Source organism: Cornus florida, unplaced genomic scaffold, assembly GCF_030987335.1.
Source record: "Cornus florida cultivar Cherokee Brave unplaced genomic scaffold, ASM3098733v1 CherokeeBrave_3.0.0_Hap2_Chr11, whole genome shotgun sequence".
Taxonomy (NCBI): Eukaryota; Viridiplantae; Streptophyta; class Magnoliopsida; order Cornales; family Cornaceae; genus Cornus; species Cornus florida.
In genome coordinates this window covers 126,536,839-126,552,366 of record NW_026775581.1, presented here as the reverse complement: position 1 = coordinate 126,552,366, position 15,528 = coordinate 126,536,839, and the positions used below count along the sequence as shown (strand labels likewise).

At 37.6% G+C, this 15,528-nt stretch overlaps 1 protein-coding gene across 2 annotated transcripts in view; it reads left to right on the top strand.

Annotated features, from left to right (window-relative positions):
- Positions 1–2,314: 2,314 nt before the first annotated feature.
- The window catches only part of LOC132287197 (aminopeptidase P1), a 29,895-nt gene continuing 16,681 nt past the window's right edge, over positions 2,315–15,528 (top strand). The window contains exons 1-4 of one of the 2 annotated variants that reach the window (XM_059789731.1): positions 2,315–2,588; positions 3,112–3,175; positions 11,537–11,676; positions 15,170–15,454. In XM_059789731.1, the coding sequence (XP_059645714.1) occupies positions 2,496–2,588; positions 3,112–3,175; positions 11,537–11,676; positions 15,170–15,454 (582 nt within the window). In that variant the 5' untranslated portion in view covers positions 2,315–2,495. The remainder of the gene's footprint in view (positions 2,589–3,111; positions 3,176–11,536; positions 11,677–15,169; positions 15,455–15,528) is intronic. The other variant, XM_059789730.1, reaches the window with a different exon arrangement.

The window sequence follows — 15,528 nt, the reverse complement described above, 5'->3', positions numbered from 1 at the left end:
TATACATATGTGTGTGTTTTTATAAAGAGTTCTTAAAATATCTTATTCTCTCTCCATCATCAGCTTGTTGATCAAAACTCTCTCTATAATTACCGCTAATATTAGCTACGATCACTTGATTCTCTAATTTCTAATCCTTTTTCGATTTTCGAATTTTCTAATTGGATTGATTGTCTGCTCTAATCGGTTTGTTTGAATTTTGTTCTTAGTTTAATGCGATGAATGATGTTCGATTTTAATAGAAACTACTTTGAAGCTCAAAATTGAAACTCTCTCTCTCTCTATATATATATATATACACACATGTGAACGATAGTCATGTTAGATCTTAATCTCGGTGTTGATGACAATGGGGTTTCAATCATGATGGTGGAGAAGTTTGTGTTGACGGTTCTGGAGGAGGTCAGATGGACGAATCAGGCGCTTTGAATTTGTCTATCATGAATGCCGAAGCTTCAAGCAATGCCGGCGACGACGACACTTGCCAACGGCGGTGATAAGTTCACCTTCAATTTCGGTATATTGAAGGTCGATGACGACTTTAGTAACGTTAATTTTGACTCTCTGATGATGGTCGATGGCGATTTCCATCGCCCGCTGTTCCAGTTCAGGTTCGCCGTTCGTAAGCTTCAGCCGCTGTTCCAGTTTGGGTTCGTCGTTTTTTTTTATTCTGGTCAAGCTTCTTTTAAGATTCTGGTTAAGCTTCTTTTAATTTCCCTCAAATATATGTTGCAGGTGATGAGAAGTACTGAAGCATTTGTTGCCCTTAAATAAATCACACCGGAGTTGTTCAGTTTTTGAATCAAGCTTGCTGGAACTATTGATTCAGAATGAAACTCGTCAGACTTGTTCATGCAGCTTGTCGGAAAGATACAAGGTGGAGCTCGTTGGTTCTTGTCGGTTTTTTCTCATTGAAGTTTCTGGGTTTATCAAGCTTAAAATATGTCAGCTTTTAATCGCCGGCATCATGGTCGCCTGAGTTGCCTCTTATTGCTTTTCACACTTTTTATTGATTTATCAATTTCCTTCCAAGAGAGCACTACATGGTGACCTGTTATTTGGGAAATAACTTTGATAGTGCACGCTTGAAAAGTCTTGCAATACTCCTTCGCTGCACAGATTCCGTCCAAACACCGTCGCCGCATATTGCGCCCATGATCGTCGACGTCGCATAAGATTGTCGCCACTACAAATCGTCGCGGTTGGGTCTGTTGAAAGCTCACCGGAACAGTTTTTCATGGCTCCCTACTCAATTACGGCACACAAAACTAGATCCCGTCAAAACAAGAACACATTGGAACTGAAGATTGTTGATACTCTCAGTTGAATTACCACTAACAAGTGAAACTTGTAGCCTCTATTTGTTTCACCACGGACAACACTCAGTCTTTTATGTAGTTCATTGGAGTTGATCGCTGAAACTATTATGAACTCTCACTGGACTGAAACCCACAACTCTCAATTTGAACCCCAATCTTACCCATGTCAACATGGCACAACATTGGTCCAATTATGGGTTCTGTATCTCCCTTGTGATTCTCAGACATTCCAATTTGCCAGGTTGTTATGCTTCTCCTCTCATTCTTACTTAGTAAGGCATGAGAGTTGGACAAATCAAACTTCCAGACACGTACAGCATGTAACATAAGATACAAATGCATGCCATAACAAATCGTACCAGATAAATGAAGTAAAAAATTGAAACTAAGAAATCCATTTGCCCACCACAGTGACACTTTCTTTTTGATCTTACGGAGGGTCTTTTCTGCACAAATTGTGAGGGGCAAAATGGGAAACAAAAGGTTAAAATGGGGTTTTAAGTTTTACTTTTTGCATAAAGTTGTCAGAGGGACCGGTTACGTACCTTTTTTGAATTTTATGGACTTACATGCACTTTTTTAAAAAGTAGGGACTTGTTCAACACAAAGTTTATATATCAGGAGGTTTTTTGCACTTAACCCATTAATATATATATATATAATGTTTATGAGCATTTATGTTTCAAATATTAACATGTTATATTTTAAATAAATTGATTTCCGCTGATGTTATTGCTAATTGAAAAATATTTATCCCAAATAAAGTATGTATTTAATTGATATTATAAAATTTGGAGTCAACTAAATTTTTTCTCATTGGATCCTAAATTTAGTACCTAAACATTTAAATTTTTCCTCCTATGCGAACTTGACGATGTTTTACGGTTTTCAGGATAAAAATGTAACCGTCAAAAGTGCGGTTCGAATGGGAAGCCTAATGTCAGATGAGATGATTAAGGTCAATTCCGGAACATAAGTAGATGTTAGCCCAATTCCAACGCTAACTCTCTCTCTCTCTATCTATCTTAGTTGTTTTCCAATAAAACCAGACTCTCTCTCTCTTCTCTCTCTCTCTCTCTCTCTCTCTCTATATATATATATCTATCTACCTCCTTCAAATTCACCATAAACAACCAGACTGTTGACAGATAGATAGCGACTGAATCAAGCACAGACATGGCGGACACACTCGCTGCTGTGAGATCTTTAATGTCTTCTCACTCTCCACCTCTCCATGCCTTAGTCGTTCCCACCTCAGATGCTCATCAGGTCCTATCTTCTCATCTCTCTATATATATGCATCCTTAATAAATTTTGTTATTGCATTTGTTATGCTGATACTTAATTAATCAATCACTGATTCACTGCTTTGGTCCCTTTTAATAAATTACTGTTACATATGTATGTGCGTGTATTACTTTGATCACAATTTTTTTTTTGATTATTTATTCTTTAAGTTTATTTCTTGCGATTTTTAACTGATCATATATATATATATATATTGTTGGATTTCGTTGCAGACTGAGTATATATCTGCGACGGATATATATGTATATATATATCTATAAATATGCACTCTTATATTAATTTTGTTGTTGCATTAGATATGCTGATACTTAATCAATCAATCACTGCTTTGGTCCCCTTTTAATTGTATTTCCAGTTTGATTTTTCATTTTATATATGTGTATTACTTTGATTTGATCACTATTTTTTTTTTTTTTTTTCTTTAAGCTTCTTTCTTGGGATTTTAACTGATCTTATATATATATTTTGTTGGATTTCATTGCAGAGTGAGTATGTAGCTGATAGGGATAAAAGGCGCGAATTCATTAGTAAATTCACCGGAAGTGCGGGTTAGTTCAATCTCATTTGATACTATTTGTACCATTTACGGGTGACATTTGTGTAAAAAGAGCATGTTTTTTATCATTTTTTTTTTCTTTCCAAAAACCCGGAAAATCCTTATTAAAACTTTTGTAAGGCCGAAAGGGTCCTCATTACATGCATGAGACACATACCAACATACATTGTGATGCCTTGCTGTCTTTAGAGCCTAGTGTCACGGGCCTAGAGATTTGGCGCAGCGGCACGGCTCGTGCGGCACCAAGGCGTTGCTTCAGCTCGCTCAAGCGCCCTGATCAGCCACCACGACCTGCCCTTCCAATAATACATGCTGACTGGTTTCGGTCTGCCTTGGCCTCGTCAGGGGAACGGCTCCAGCTCCCGACCAGTTTGTGCAGGGATGGCCAACTCCCTTCTTCATAGTCAAGTCCACGACCAGCGACAAGCTCCTCGCACTCAACCGGGTCGACCTGCCTGAACTCTGAAGAGGTACCATCCTGTACTCCTGCACGCTCCTTCCCTGGAACCACTCCCAGTCAAACTCTGCTCTTTGCTAACCAGCATGCGTGTCTTTCATCCTCCAAGCGTCTTAGGAATCACTTTGTGACACTCTCCCCCACCCAAATCTTGCGACGCCCTTGTCGCAGTGCGGCGCTTCACTACTGCGTCGACTCCTTTCCAAAGTCTGCCTCCAAGCGGTATGCTCGCATTCCCACCATCGCTTCCTTGTGCAACTCCCTGCACTGCACTCGCCCAATAATAGTCCTCGGACCAAGGGGACGTCCACTCCTCAAGGACGCGACTCTTCTCTGTCATGCCGCCTCCGCGACATCCCGAGCAAGTAAGGGCCTCCTGCCGACTTGATGCTCGCCCTTCACCACGATTAGCATCACCCAAGGACTAAGCACGAACTTTGGTGCGCGCGGCCCTCCGGCCCTCCAGCACGCAACTTCAACGGACGCCTCTTCCTGGGAGATGAAGGCTCTCCCCTCAACTGCATTGATTCCTCCTCATCGACGCAACTTCAGTGCACCGTCTTCATTCTCTGACCCCTCCCGGACTGACAAGGGGGCACCCCACCGTGCTTTACCCCAAGTCCTGCTTTGATAACATTTGTCACGCCTAGAGATTTGGCGCAGCGGCACGGCCCGTGCGGCACTAAGGCGTTGCTTCAGCTCGCGCAAGCGCCCTGATCAGCCACCACGACCTGCCCTCCCAAGGATACATGCTGACTGGTTTCGGCTTGCCTTGGCCTCGTCAGGGGAACGGCTCCAGCTCCCGACCAGTTTGTGCAGGGATGGCCAACTCCCTTCTTCATAGTCAAGTCCACGACCAGCGACAAGCTCTTCGCACTCAACCGAGTCGACCTGCCTGAACTCTGAAGAGGTACCATCCTGTGCTCCTGCACGCCCCTTCCCTAGAACCATTCCCAGTCAAACTCTACTCTTTGCCAACCAGCATGCGTGTCTTCCATCCTCCAAGCGTCTTAGGAATCACTTCGTGACACTATTCTGTCATGATATGGTTTTGTGACACTTTCATGCCTTCTGGTTGATCTTTAATCTATTTAATTTTAGTTCTCCGTGGCATTGCCAACTCATTTGTGAGTTGAGACTAATTTGTACGAATATGTGCATGCAATCCTCATCAAACCATGTGCATAGTTTTAGTCTAGGACCTGACCATATGATCTCAATAGACTCCATAGTTTATCTTGTTTGGATGAGAGTCATATGAAGATGGGTGGACCCTCTTACGCCGTGTCTAGTAAGCATGATGGGAAAATGGGATGAAGGACTGATTTGGATTCTGAAAGATGATAACATGAACAATCACTAAATTGCATGTATCCACAAAAAATCATCTCCATATAACTTATGTGGTTATGCAACATTACGTATAATTATAACTTGTACAATGTTAGAGATATTTCTTATGAGAATTTAACTTATGTAGTTACGCAACATGATCCACTCCATGGCTTGTACAATCTTTCTTTTTTTCTTTTTTCTTTTTTTTTTTTTTTCATAATTAGCTTGTACAATCTTAGATATCTTTCTTTTTGGAAACTCACAAAAAATAATTTCTTTCAAAGCTTAAATATTTATTTATCAACTTATAAGTGGACTTGACTAAAGCAGTCCATATATCTCTTTGGTTGTAATCAACAATGTATCTACAGAAAGGATTCAATTAGCATTGATTTGATTAGGAGTGGAGAGGAGGTAGAGGATACAGATGATGCACAACAATGTATGAAAACCCAATATGGCCATTAATTTGATGAACCTTGTTTAGATGGCTCGACATATATTATAATTGTGCTCATACAGAAAGGATTCAATTAGCATATTATAAATGTATGTGATTAAGTAACCAATTATACCAACTGACAAGATGGACAAGCCACACATATTTCTCTGTGAGAAAACAGAACAAGTATCAATGTGTCTCTTTCTTCCTCACCAACGCTGAAAAAACTAATACTTGAACACATTTATGGATAAATACTTAAAGCACCACTAACAACTTTATGTAAAATTCCAATGATTAAAATAATTTATTAACCCATTAGCAATACTGTAAATACTAAAAAGGATTGCAACAAATTCAGATCAATTCACATGATATGGCAAAAGCATTAGACTGTGATTTGTAAAAGTTTTAAGATGGACACATTCAACTGCTGAGCATATGCCAATAATACATAATTGACATTCTTCTGCTTGCAGAAATTATACTGAAATCTATGTTTCTTAGTGAACCTTGGTGACTGGTGTTCGTTGTTGAATTAGCTTTTCTTCTTTTAAGAAATGCAGAAAACACAAAATTGTCTTGTGCAGCTTGATACCCTGAAATCTTTTTCCTTTACCCTTTGACATTCATTATAAAATCCAAGAACATAAGAATGATAAGAGTCAAATAATGAGGATCAAAATATGGTAACGGTTATAAAATATTTATCATTTACCTTCCTGCTAGATAAACATGAATTTGTTTCTAGTTTCCTTCTGCTCCCATCTAGTCACTCTGGCAATCATGCAAACACCAATGTTTAGTGGGACAGAGTTAATTTCTTTGACTCATTCATTGATTTGTGATAAACCAGTAATGGTGGGGAGCAGCATTTTCACTTTTGTGGAATTAGGGACTACGTTTTTTTTGTTAAAAGTAGGTCAATAGATCAATTGAAGTGACATGGAGGGGAGGAGAGAGAAGGAACAAATGAGGACTAACCTAACTACAACAGAGATGGAAATAGCAAAAAGATGAAGACCATGCTAATTGGAATGGAATTGGGGTAGAAATGATGTCTAGGCACATCGGGGTTGTTGTAAGATTAAGGGTGAACAATTTTTGCTCTAGGCTAACATGATTTGAACATGTTAGCGGATATGATAGCCATGATTTATGGAATGACTTACCATATTAGCAGAGATTTGATAGCCCTGAATCGTGGCATAGAATATGTTGTGATTTGATTTAATTTCCTTTCTTATAATATAAGCATGTGCTCTTTTTATCTATAAATACTACAACTGTGAATGAGCGATTTTTATATCATTCAAGCCTTTACACAATTCTATTTATTTTCTTCTATATTATATTTCTACTTGGTATCAGAGCCAAGGTGGTCCGACTGCAATGAGGGCATTGTGAGTTCGGTACCATCCATTCGGGAATGGTTTAATGACCATCCGGGAGGTTTCGAGTAGGCAGGGTGGTCCGACCTCAATGAGGGCGTTGCGAGTTTGGCACACCACCCATTCAGAAATAGTCTGAGGAGACATAGTTATTTCTTTTTTATGGTCCGAGGAGACATTGTTGATGGTCTGAGGAGATATTGTTGATTCTTTCTTCTACATTATTTAAACATATGTATGAAGGGGAATGGTCTGAGGAGACATTGTTGATTCTTCCATCTATATGCTTTAAACATATGAAGGGAAATGGTCTGAGGAGACATTGTTGGTAGTTTACGGTCTGAGGAGACATTGTTGGTAGTTTACGGTCTGAGGAGACATTGTTGGTTCTTTACAGTTTAAGTAGACATGATTGGTTGTTTATGGTCTGAGGAGACAATTTTGATTTGTTGATCGACACTTCATTTGAGAAAAAATCATCCCTAGTTAGATTTGCACTTTGCAACTTGTAGATTCTAAAGAAGGGTGCTAGCAAAACCGTGTTTAAAGATGCATTGTCCAAGTAGAGCATCTCAGATATCCACGCACCAACTTGAAGGAGAGTGTTAGCATGATAGCCACGATTTATGGAATGACTTACCATATTAGCAAATATTTGATTATGCTATAGAATATGCCATAGAATATGTTGTGATTTGATTTAGATTTGATTTAATTTCCTTTCTTGTAATATGAGCATGTTGTCACGGGCTTAGAGTTTCAGCACCACTCTAGCTGTTCCCGTGCGGCACCAAGACGTTGCTTCCACTCCCGCAAGTACTTGGTCAGCCTAATTCCCGTGCGCACCTTAGCCAACACACTCCCCTCGTGCGCTTACTAGTGTTGTAGTTGCACTCGCCCTCTCCTCACTTGGCTTGCACACTCACACACACTAAGGCACTTAAGTTGGCAAGGAAAGAACACTTCTATTACTTCAAAGAATGCTTTGTACAAGGCTAACACTCAAGCTCTCTACAAGGCTCTCAAGACTCACTCTAGGACTTGTTGCCTACAAAATGAAGTCCTACCTCTATTTATAGGCATCCCCATCCCTAATGGATGGCTAGGATGCATTCTAACCAACGGTGGAGATCGATTTTCTAGAATCTTCTCCCACCTTCTTCACACTTCCATACTTATCTACTAGTATCTACAACATTCTAGAATTCTCCATACTACTCCACACAATTCTGGAGAATTCTAGAACCTTCCACACACTTCTATAATGTTCTTCACATTTCTACACATATCTAGAATCTTCCACACAACTCTAGACTATTCTGAAAGATTCTAGAAACTCCCATGCCATGTAGTCGCCATGCAGCGTCCTCCTCAGCGTCTGCGTGTCGCCTGCGTGGCACAACCTCCATAGGTGGGGCGTGACAATGTGCTCTTTTTATCTATAAATAGTAAAGCTGTGAATGAGTGATTTATCTCATTCAAACCTTTACACAATTCGCTTCATTTTCTTCTATATTATATTTTTACTTGGTATCAGAGCCAGGGTGGTCTGGGCATTGCGAGTTCGGCACCACCCATTCAAAAATGGTCTGAGGAGACATAGTTGTTTCTTTTTTATGGTCTAAGGAGACATTGTTGATTCTTTCATCTACATTGTTTAAACATGTGTATGAAGGGGAATGGTCTAAGGAGTCATTGTTGATTCTTCCATCTACATGTTTTAACCATGTGGGGGAAATGGTCTGAGGAGACATTGTTGGTTGTTTATGGTCTGAGGAGACATGATTGGTTGTTTATGGTATGAGGAAACATGATTGGTTGTTTATGGTCTGAGGAGACATTGTTAATTGTTTATGATCTGAGGAGACATTTTTGATTTGTTGATCGGCATTTCATTTGAGAGAAAATCATCCATAGTCAGATTTGCACTCTGCAACTTGTAGATTTTGAAGAAGGGTGCTAGTATGACCGTGTTTGAAGATGCATTATCCAAGTTGGGCGTCTCAGATATCCATGCACCAACTTGAGGGGACGACAGAACATAAGTGGGTTTGGACTTCATTTTTTTTGTTAAAGGTAGGTCAATAGATTAATTGTAGTGACATGGAGGGGGAAGAGAGAAGGATCAAATGAGGACTAAACTAACTACAACAAAGATGGAAATAGCAAAAAGATGAAGACCATGCTAATTGGAATGGAATTGGAGTTGAAATAATGTCCAGGCACTAGGGTTGTTGTAAGATTAAGGGTGAATAATTTATGTGACAGCTAACACGATTTGAACACGACACAACATAAGTGGGTTTGGGTTTGGCTTAATCGTGTTTGGGTCATAATTATGTAGACTTGAATTGACACGCTAATTAATCGTGTTGTATTCATCTTTTACCTGCCAACTCATTTAACTAAACATGTCGACTCAACACAGATATGACCCAAACCTGTTTACTACCCATTTCAACGTGTTTAAATTGTAATATCCTAAGAATATTTGAGCAGATTTGTCAATATGTATCTTGTTTTTTCTTGTTGTGTAGTGTCAGGTCTTGATTCATTTATTAAACATATAGCATTGGTAGTCAAGTCGTGTTCGTGTCGACCCATATAACATGATATCCATGTTATGACATGACAAGAATATGACTTGGAAATACGAATTGCCACCACTATAATCAAGGTGATGATGCATCATAATGGGAAAGGGAATAGAGAGATATGATGGAGGTTGAGATGAGCAACAATTGATTGATATGATAAGAGATCTGTCAAGGGGTGGAATATTGTGTGGTTGTGAGATGATGTCCTATCTCACCGCGATGATGGTTTCCTGGTTTTGGGTTTTACATGACGTGCCAATAATAATGCCCTTATTTTGGGTTTGATAGAAACCAAAGGGTGAAATAAGATAATGTAGAGAATGGGTTAAGATGAGTCTTGTTGGTGAAGATAGTTAATTGATATGATAAGAGGAGATCTGCCAAGGGTTGATTATGTTCGGTGGTGGTGAGATGCGTATCATGATGTCCCGGTGATATTGTCCTGATTTTTTCTTTGGCTTGTTGATTTTATCTGGTTGTGGTGAGATTATGTCCTGATGTTGATGTCTTGGTTTTGGGTTTGACATGAGGTGGCTGTAGTAATGGCCTTGTTTCAGGTTTGATAAATACCAGAGTGAGAAATAGGATGATACAGAGAAAAGTAGTGTGTATTGGTATGTTGGTTAACCCTAATTCATGGTGAATGCTGAGCATTTTAAATTTTTGTGAGAACGACCATTTTAAGAGAATGGTATTTCGACTTTATTTTGATCCATGTTAAATGGACTCTAGTATGCCTATCAGGTGCAGGCGTGTATTCAAATGTCGGATGCGTCAAATATTATATATAAGGACATATGGACACTGCTAATATTCATATAATTTAATATTTGTGTTTTATTTTGTAAAGTGAAGTAATGTTTTTTATGTAACATAGTGTATTGTTGGATGAATGGTTGTGTTTTTAGGTACGTGTCCATCCAAAAATGTCGGACATATATTCCATACCGATGTTCGAATATTGTATGTATGATATGAGTACTTCACCTACTTTTGAAGAGTCCATGATTTTGATTACTAGACAGTGAAAAGGGAATGAAAAGCTGAAATGAGGATTCCATTCCCATTCTAATGTACTAAATAATGTAGCCTTACATATTTTAGTACTACACTCTTTATTTTCTTTTCCCTGTGGCGTTTCTTCCATTGCTCAAAGATGCATAGTGTAATGGACACGGGACGGAATTGGCTGTAATGCAACGAAATCGGTTGCCACTGTTGTAAAATTTTTAACCGCACAAGTAAGGCCCAAAATGTAAAACAACTTTTAGAAAGAATCCAATAGACCTGTATTTTTAATGAATTTCAATGATTTTTATTAAGTTTTTTAAAGATCATTTAATACAAGTGACGGTTTATCATGGAATTTAAGTTGTCGTTAGTATTAAGGCTTATTAGTAATTTATGTCTTTCTCTAAATTAATAGTCAAAAGAGGCTATAACATAAAATAAATGAAAATTTATAACATAAAACACACAAATAATCAAACTACACTTGCATGTTAAATCTAAGTTAAAAGAAAAAGGAACCTAAAAAATTAGCTGGTTGAAGGTTTGGGAGTGGTTTGACAGAAGGTTTAGGCCGAGATCTTAATTTATTTTTATGTTGATTCACGTATTTAGGATTTGAAATGAATTTAAAGGTGAAAGAGGACTAGAGACCGAGAGACCGAGAAAAATGGGCAGAATTAACCTTGTTGAAAGGGTTGACTCAGCTGTTGCTATGCAGATTACGAGACCCTCTGAGACTTGTCTGAGGCTTTCTGAGTCGTCCCCAATTCCATTGGAGTTCCTTGTAATCTATTTTCATAGTGATATATTGGGCTGTAACTGGATCAACTTTGGCCGAGTCCGTTGCAACTTGGCGGAGTTGCTCCGTAATGGCTGATACTTCAGTCCTGCGCATGTGGTACTCTTCCTAGATATTGTTATCATCATAATCAATGCCACAGTTGTCTGTTTGTCGTGCAGTTTTTTCTTTCCTATGTTGGCACGTTACTAAAATTTTTTTTTTTTTTTGATAAGTAACACGTTACTAAAATTATTATTGAGACTCTTCATTGATCTGCTTTTGTTTTGTATGTATAGAACTTCCAAAACTTATAATACCTGTTATCTAAATTGCATTTAGGTTTGGCACTTATAACAATGAGGGAAGCACTATTGTGGACCGATGGCCGGTACTTCGTGCAAGCAACACAGGAACTAAGTGACCCATGGAAGCTCATGCGTGTAGGAGAAGACCCCAATGTTGATACCTGGATGGCAGATGTGAGTCACATTCTTTTGGCTGGGCACAAACATATATATTCTCAATTTTGACACTTCAATTTTTTGTTTTGACTGTTGTTCTGATATTCATTATTATCATCATGTTTTTAGTGCCTCAACTTGTTAGTTGGGCCAAATCAATGTTCTTCTCCTACTCCCACTTATTTGAAGTTGGTCTTCAACTAAAGCATGAAAAAGCCTCCCTCACAGAGTTCTTTTTTATTACTTGAACTTATTCAGCCTTTCTAACGTCTTTAAGCTGTGCAGGAACTCTTGTTTGTAGTTTTGGTTTGTAATACTTATCCAAAACAAGCTCATGTTTTTCTGGCTTTCTGCCATAATATTTTTTTTCACTAGTAAAATGTTGGGGCTTGTTTTCCAAATTTTGAGTATGTAGTAGTTCTTTATCATCATGTGCTTTCATTCACATCACTCTTCATCTGTGGTTGAATCCACCAGTTGAACATGTTCTCTATTGTTAGTTTTATACGTATTAAAAATTTTCACTCTGAATTGTTTAATTATTTCTTTCTTTTCTTTTTTTTTTTTTAATTTTAATCCGGTTATGTTATAAATTTGACTTTTGTTGCCTTCCAGAAGCGCATTCAACAAAGCCAAGTGGCTCAAATTTAGGCAGTGCATTTATCTGTCCCTTTCTTTAGTTCATTGGTTCCTTTTGGTTAGGCTACCTGTTAGCTAGCAATCCTTTTTCCTTTCTCCAGGTTCTTCAAGATCTTCTGCGAAGAACACATTGCCTTTTGATAACAAAGAACCTTAAAACCACATCAACTTCCAAATTTTTTGAGACATTTATTATGATCAAACTAATTTTTCAGACCTAAAATTAAGCAAATATCTGCTAGAAGAAAGTTCCACATGCTCTGTTGCTTTATGCACTCGATGATTAGCATAACGGATCACTATTACGAATATCCATTTTTCTCTCCATTTGAAATGGCCACCCATTACAGTACCCTATTCTATTACCAATTCTTATAATTAACATATATATCTGCATCCCCACCAATAATGCAGTGCATGCGTCTCCTTGTTGATGTGTGTTTCATTTTTTATTGTTTTGATTTATGCTCACTTATGCTATAAAGAGTAAACTTAATAACATTGACTCTTTCCCTGAATGTTTCAACTGTCAAAAAATACTCACATCGTTTATGTTGAAGCAATCACCCTTTATCAACATTTCTCCCGAAATGTGCTATTAATAATGCGTTTAACGTCATTTTTGTTGGTTTAACATGGATCCTTTTCCAAGGTTCCTATTATAATTTAGTTTTCTAATTAGCATTTTGTTGGATTAATAAGAGGTCTTATAGTTATTTATTTATTTATTGAATTCTTCACCACACATCCTGTTTCAGGCTCTGTGCCATGCCTTTTGTCTTGTTTATTAGAATGTAGGCTGGACAGTCACAGAAACTGTGTTATATTGACTCTTCAAAAGTAGGTCAAGAACCCATGTCATACTCACAATATTTGGGCATGAGTATGGACGATGTATTCAATGTTTTTGGTTGAACATGCACCTAAAACACATCCAATAATTCGATTTTGTTCTATGATTGTTTCAAAATGACTAAAATGCCTCTATTGAACACTATTTTACTTGAAGATATTATTTTACTACAGAAAATATCTTTTGCATATAAAGTTATTATTTTGCTATAGAAAGAAAAAGATTAAATAATATAACTATTTAACAATGTTGCTGTGTCTTTCTATTTGATGATCTGAGACATCTGATGTTTGCTCGCACCTGACACGCGTAACCGACTCCATGTAACATAGCATGAAAAATAATATTTGTGATGTGCATTTAATAATATGCTAGGTTCGATATAGTGGAAATTGGTTTGTGCCTCTCAAATCTAAAAATAACGGCGGGTGTACCGTTTAAACATTTCATTATTATTTGTTTTAGGTGGAGATTCTTTTGTAGTTTCTTGGGCCAAACTAGGAATTGCATTGTGATTAAAAATTAAAAGGAGGACACTATAGGTAGTCATCTCTGATGATAAAGGAAATGGGCATCTTTTGATGGGTCATACAAATTTATAGAAGATAGGCGTATAGGGGAATTAAGGTTTTTTTTTTTTTAAATTTAATTTTATATTTTAACATTTCAGCTTTGCTAAGTTAGAGAAGGTGCTTCCTCAGAGCTTATCTCTGGAATATAGGCTTATAGGGGAATTAAGGTTTATATATATATATATATTTACTTTTAATCTCAGCTTTGTGAAGTTAGAGAAGGTGGTGCTTCCTTCCTCAGAGCTTGCTCATCTTTGGAATGATATTTTGGACCACATTGGCAACTTAAGTGGAGTTCTATTTAGTTGAAGTTTGGGGCTGATTATTCGTAGTTTTGTGTGGTTAATGGTTGATTAATAGAGGGTTTATATTGGTGTAATAGAGGTTTATGATCTTGGGGAACTGATAAAAAGGGCAAATTTTAGTTTTGTTTTGAAGCTGTGAACAGTACAGTGAACAGGAACTAGGGGCTGTAGGGGATATTCTTTGTAGTTTTACTTAAAGTTGGATGGTGGAAAGGAGGAATGGGTAGGGTTTTTAAAGTTGTAAGTAAATTTGAGAGCAGAAAATTGAGGGGCACAAGAAGAAAGTACTAGGAGGGGAGGAAAATAGGCATATCTTAGGTTAGGATTGCAGTACAAGTTCCAAAGTGTTTCAAAAGGAAAATCATCTGGACTGACATCTACTGAATTTGGAAAGTAAATTTTAATAGGCTTCTAGGCTTTCCTAACGTTAAAAGTATATTGGTATTTTGGGACAAAATTTGAAATTTTGATCAATGATGCCGTTGGTAGATTGGATCTGCATTGGAAAAAAAAATCTCTTTAAAATATAGAATAAAAGCGATCTTTTATATCAGGCCAAATTCATCAGTAGATTATGGAACAACAATATTTTTTGGTATGGAGTGAACAACAAAAAACGAAAAAAAGAAAAATAGATAAATAAGAGACAAAGAAATACAAACTTTCAAACATAAGATGTGGTATAGGTCGATCCCTTATGTTTCCTTCGTTTTTAGATTAGGTAAGTATAAGTACCAGACTTTCTTTGCCAAATGATTTAATTGGTCATTTTGGCCTATTTTCTGATACTCTGTGTTCTTGGGGATAAGTTGACCAATTTCTGATCTTAAAAGCAGTAACAAGTGAAAGTGGAAATCCATTGAAACTGGGTACCTTTGCTAGAGTGTTGTCATGGGAAGCTCAACTGTTAGAAGTCCATTTATTTTCTGCATTGCTGCTCTATGATTCATGTTTCTGCTGATGTCCAATCTTGTTTACATCACCAGAAGGATAGTTGCTATGGTTGAACAACTAACTATTACTGCTGCTCTAACAATTACTATCATTTTGTGTACATTTAGCACTTATGGTTAATTTAATTTTTGTTCATTGTAGTTTGTAAAATATTTATTATAAGCTGATCTCATGATATGCTTTATTAGAATCTGCCGAAAGATGCGGCTATTGGTGTAGATACATGGTGTATATCAGTGGACACCGCAAAGAAATGGGAGCATGCTTTTGCCAAGAAGCAGCAAAAGCTGGTTCATACATCCACCAACTTGGTAGATGAAGTCTGGAAAAACCGACCGCCAGAAGGAACTAATCCTGTAATTTTACATCCCATAGAGTTCACTGGTCGTTCTGTCGCAGACAAGTTGAAGGAACTGAGAGAAAAGCTCGTTCTGGAGAAAGCTCGTGCTATAATTGTCACTGCACTGGATGAGGTTTGTCTATACCATCCACAACAAATATTCTTATCTGTAGCAGCTTGTGTTGTGTTGAGGTTGATAGGTTCAGT